The sequence below is a fragment of the Rosa rugosa genome, chromosome 3 (assembly GCF_958449725.1).
Source record: "Rosa rugosa chromosome 3, drRosRugo1.1, whole genome shotgun sequence".
Classification (NCBI taxonomy): Eukaryota; Viridiplantae; Streptophyta; class Magnoliopsida; order Rosales; family Rosaceae; genus Rosa; species Rosa rugosa.
Genome location: NC_084822.1, coordinates 53,910,831 through 53,916,262, shown reverse-complemented (window position 1 = coordinate 53,916,262; position 5,432 = coordinate 53,910,831). Strand labels below are relative to the sequence as shown.

Below are 5,432 nucleotides of genomic sequence, written 5' to 3'. Positions count from 1 at the left end.
AAAACCTTCCACCCCCCTCTCTCAGTCTTCAACTGCCACTTTTATTAGAGAAGAATTTCATTCCAAGACTTGTAGCTAGTCTGTGGTTTTGGTTTTGCAGAAGAGGAGCTCTGAATGTGATCACTTGAAAACCCAAAAACACAGTGAATTAAATAGCAAGTTTTTGCTCAGATTCAATTAAAAAATTGGCATCCCAATAATTCTCTAATATTTTTGACCTCCAGATGCACATGGCTTCTTGGTTTTCTCTCTTCCTCTCCCACATTTGTTTTTAGTTTTCCTTTTCCTCACATGCTTTTCTCTCTCTCTCCCCAACTGATTCTGATTCTGATTCAATACCAGTACTACTACCGAAGATAGGCTTTTTGACTAATCAAGCAGTTGATGAGATTCCTCTCAGATCTGCATCCATAGCCTTTTTGGCCATTCCCAGACTCTCTTCTGCTGCTTCTTCTTCAAAGTGTCTGCTTTTATTCCTTCACCAAGAAAAGGGATTACTTTGAATTTACCACAAAAAGGTTAGATATTTGCTTTTATCGATCATTCTAAGCCCCATTAAGTTGTATTTGACTTTCTGTTCACGTATCTTGTCGCCAAATTCTTGTTTTCGCCCCGCTTTTCATGAAAAATTTGAAACAATTTAAGACTCTTTGTGTTGCTCTTGGCAGGATTTTGTCAATCTTAAAACTCAAAAGAGTTCAACCTTTTTCTTGATTTTGACACTTTTGTTTGTCACGCTAATAAACTAGAGTAACCCACCAATATGCAAATGACAGGGTTCAATTACTTTTTGAAATTAAATTTCGTAAATTATGCTTATTTTCCTGTTTTGCTGTTAAATTTTGATTCTCTGATGCAGAGACTACTTAGATAGTGGTGACCAATTAAGCAGGAATCAGTAGCATTTTGGTTATGATATGTTTTTAGAGAGAGCTAAATTGGATTGAATCTGATGGTTTGTGAAATGGAGATCGATAATATTGAAGAAGTGGATATGGAGGAAGTCCTCCCTTCTATGTGGCCTGAGGATATAGATTCCGATAAGCAATTCAACATTGAAAAGCCAGGAAAAGATCAAGACATGTTGGAGGAGGTCACATTCAAAGAGAAACCAACTACAGTCGATTTCAGGCGGCTGTTGGAGCTAACCAAACACACAGATACAGGCTCTTCCCAATTAGCACACCTCGTAAAGCACTGGGAATATAAGCAGGCGAATGTGGTGAGACTTCTTAGAGAAGAACTTGATATCCTCAGCAAGCAAAAGCAGGAAGTTGAGCTCAAGAAATTGGAGATATTGGAAGAGCACCGCTTCGAGTCAGAGAGCTATGGCGGTGACAGACGCCCCATTTCCATTTTGGATGAAGTGTATCAGTTATGGGCTCCGGATGTTCCTCTAAAGAAGCTTGATGTTGTTGTGGAGAGTAAGAGAGTCGAGACAGAAGCCGAGTATGACAGTGTTGTGTACTGGAAGCAAAGGGCTATGCATTTGGAGAAGTTGTTGGAGGCAAGTGTTGCGAGAGAGCAGATTCTTGTCGATAAATTGCAGGAAAGCATTAAGAGTATTGAAAGACAGTCATCGCCGGTTGATGAGCTGTCTGAGATTTTGAAAAGAGCAGATAACTTCTTGCATTTTGTTCTTCAGAATGCCCCTGTTGTTATTGGTCATCAGGTAAACTGAATGCTACTCTTATCTTTGTGCACCAATTTTACCTTCAAGAGATTGAAATGTTTGGTTAATTTGTGTTTCAGGATAAAGAGTTGCGGTATCGCTTTATCTACAATCACTTCCCAAGTTTGGGAGAGCAGGTAATTTCTTGTCACTGAAGTTCTAATCTGAGGAGTGACTCAAGTGTGACAGTAGACCAGACCGCCCTAAGTTTCTTGTTTTCTTTTGCCAGGACATTATAGGGAGAACAGATGTCGAGATTTTCAGTGGGGCTGGAGTTAAGGAATCTCAAGACTTCAAGAGAGAGGTTCTGGAAAAAGGGATACCGGCGAAAAGGGAGATTACATTCGAGACTGAATTGTTTGGGTCAAAGACGTTTTTGATATATGTGGAACCTGTTTTCAGCAAGCCAGGGGAGACAATTGGTATAAACTATATGGGGATGGAGGTGTCTGATCAGGTAATGGTGTTTTTGTTTTAGTATACAATTGATTCAAATACTTCCCTGCTGATAACTGATGGGACTTTGTTTGTGTTTCAATTCTTGCATAATAGGTGAGGAAAAGAGAGAAGATGGCAAAGCTTCGTGAGGAAATAGCCGTCCAAAAGGCCAAGGAAACAGAGCTGAACAAGACAATTCACATAACGGAGGAGACAATGAGAGCAAAACAGATGCTGGCAACAATGTCTCATGAGATAAGGTCTCCTCTTTCTGGAGTTGTCAGCATGGCTGAGATTCTTACCACCACGAAACTTGACCGCGAGCAACGCCAGCTGTTGGAAGTCATGTTATCTTCAGGAGATTTGGTCCTCCAACTGATAAATGACATCCTTGACCTTTCCAAGGTTGAGTCAGGTATGAATTCTTTCTCTTCATACAGTACTTGTTGAAACTACTCTGTAGTCCATATGAGTGTGGTTTTATTGTGGTTGAGTATTTAGCTGATATTACTTCTTTTCTTGGTTTAGGAGTAATGAAGTTGGAGGCTACAAAGTTCCGGCCAAGACAGGTAGTTAGACATGTACTACAGACTGCGGCAGCATCATTGCAGAAAATTTTGACCTTGGAAGGACATGTTATGGAGAATGTTCCTGTGGAGGTGAGGATTTAGACAACATTTCTGCATATAGATGGCAACAATTAATAGTCTAGCATCTATACTACTTCTATATGAAATTTTATCATTACTATGTTCCAATTTCAGATCATTGGAGATGTTTTAAGGATTCGTCAAATTCTAACAAACTTGATCAGGTATACATTTCTTAGGATTCATTTTGTAGTGAAGGATTCCATAGATGATATAGCTTATTTTATGCATTGCATCAGGATTTCCATATGTACTGTAAATTTATAACCCCATAAGTCCATAACCCCTACTAATGAGAAAATTCAAGATACTGCACAAGTACGGGACATATGTAACATGTAAATCCAGAGAGAATTTGGCCAAAATTTCTAATAGATTGAACATTTTGCAGTAATGCAATCAAGTTTACTCATGAAGGGAAAGTCGGGATAAAACTTTACATGGTAGCGGATCCAACTTCTGGAGATGATGAAAGATGTCTGCAGATGTCGAATGCAGTTCAATCAACGGTTTCAGTGAATGGATTGAATGAAGAGAAATCAGCATCACAAAATTGCTGCAATGGAGAAGGTATTCGTCACAAAGAACCTTACCAAAATGGTTCTCTTCACGATGAACCTAGCACACCGGTTAAGAGTGAAGCCTCAATGAATGGAGATAAAGAGGAGGAACCCCATTCATCTGAAACAACAACAGTGTGGTTACGCTGCGATGTATATGACACAGGAATTGGAATACCAGGTAAACACTAAGTTTCACCAACTTTAGTTTGATGGTCCTATCTTTGAATGTTACTCATTATAATCTTTTGATTCTCATCTATCAGAAAATGCTTTACCGACCCTTTTTAAAAGATACATGCAAGTGAGTGCTGATCATGCTCGAAAATATGGCGGGACAGGATTAGGACTAGCAATATGCAAACAATTGGTAAACACTTATTTCAACAATTTACAACATTTTCACACACAATGCAACCAGTAATGTTATGGAAGTTAACAGTTTAAATGTGTTTGGTGTAGGTTGAACTAATGGGGGGCCAACTCACTGTGTCTAGCCGAGAACATTGTGGCTCCACATTCACATTTGTGTTACCTTACAAGGTTTCAACATCGTCGGAACATTCTGATGATCCTGATGAGCTCAGGGATATCGCTGAATATGACGATGCTGTAACTGATGATGAAGTAGCTGAAAGCTATTTCCAGTTCCAACCACGCACTTTAGGTTCTCTGTTCTCTTCTAATGGCACCGGCAGGACGCAAAAACTGTTACCACATAAACTCAATGGATTATCACAACATGCATACTCGTTTCCATATAATAACATCAGACCAGAGGAGATTACTTCAGTTGAAAATTGCTGTTCTGCAGTCGATGATGTTGCTGAGACATTATCTGAACCAGAGAGTTCAGTAAGTCACATGCCGAATTCCAATGGCGAAACTCCAAATTCCAATGGCGAAACTCCAGCATGTAGGGACAGAAAGGGTCAAGAGGACTCAAACAGTCAATCCCAAAATTCTTCAACAGATTCAAATCATCATGCAGAGGCAAGCAGAGAAAATGGTGTAGCAGCAAAGACAAGAGAACCCCAAGGAACGTGTAATAGACAGGAGAAATCAGATGCAGATTCAGAGTGTAGCTCTGGCAACAGTCCAAAAATACCAAAATCAACATCGAATCCTAAGATTCTTCTTGTTGAAGATAACAAGATCAATATTATGGTGGCACAGTCAATGATGAAGCAGTTAGGCCAAAGCTTAGAGGTTGTAAATGACGGAGCTGAAGCTGTGCGTGCGGTTCAACGCTGTAGTTACGATCTGATTCTGATGGTATACAATTTCTGCATAATTTGTAGGTTTCTTCAAACACAAGAATCCTAGTCTTGGTATTCATGGTTGTTCCGAATTTTGCAGGATGTTCATATGCCAGTTATGGATGGCCTACAAGCTACACGAATAATACGTTCTTTCGAAGAAACTGGCAACTGGGAAGCTGCTAAGAAAGCTGGAATTGAGCAATCTGCGCCTTCTTCAAATACACTACAAAACGGCCACGGACATACGCCTTGTAGAAAGCGAATCCCAATCATTGCGGTGAGTATTTACGATCTTAATTGTGACACTGTTAAACTATCAACCCGATTCTTGTTTTTAATGTGGTAGAATTTGCTAAAGAATTGTTCGGTTTGGTTGCAGATGACAGCAAATGCATTTGCAGAGAGCGCAGAAGAGTGTTTTGCCAATGGTATGGACTCGTTTGTGCCGAAACCTGTAACGCGCCAAAAATTGAAAGAGCGGCTTGAACAATATCTACCCGATTGCAACCTAGTGTAAATTTTCATGGTTTTCTGTACAAAAACGACAGCGTGCTAGGAAAGTTTTGTAATCCATGTATCATATTCTTCTCAAACATTAGCTTCTGCTTATAAATTGTACATACAGATGCAAATCTTTTTTGCCTATATAGTAGATTACATGAAGCTAAAACCCGTCCAGACTAACAAGAATTACTGAGTTCTACCGAATGATATTTACTCCAACATAAATCGTCAAAATTCAAAAGTAAATAGCGGATTAACAAACTCTTCCATATCAAATAGCCAAACGCAGTACAACAAGTCTAAACGGAGTCGTATTGATTGATTGGTTATGTTACGATCCCCGGGA

General features: G+C 39.5%; 1 protein-coding gene across 1 annotated transcript; it reads left to right on the top strand.

Annotated features, from left to right (window-relative positions):
* Window positions 1-5,432, top strand: LOC133739008 (histidine kinase 5). Its single transcript, XM_062166717.1, has 12 exons — window positions 1-518; window positions 860-1,672; window positions 1,753-1,809; window positions 1,902-2,129; window positions 2,225-2,525; window positions 2,639-2,769; window positions 2,875-2,924; window positions 3,152-3,501; window positions 3,587-3,690; window positions 3,783-4,595; window positions 4,680-4,859; window positions 4,962-5,432. Exons 2-12 carry the CDS (start codon window positions 953-955, stop codon window positions 5,097-5,099), a joined length of 3,072 nt encoding a protein of 1,023 aa, XP_062022701.1. The 5' UTR covers window positions 1-518; window positions 860-952; the 3' UTR covers window positions 5,100-5,432.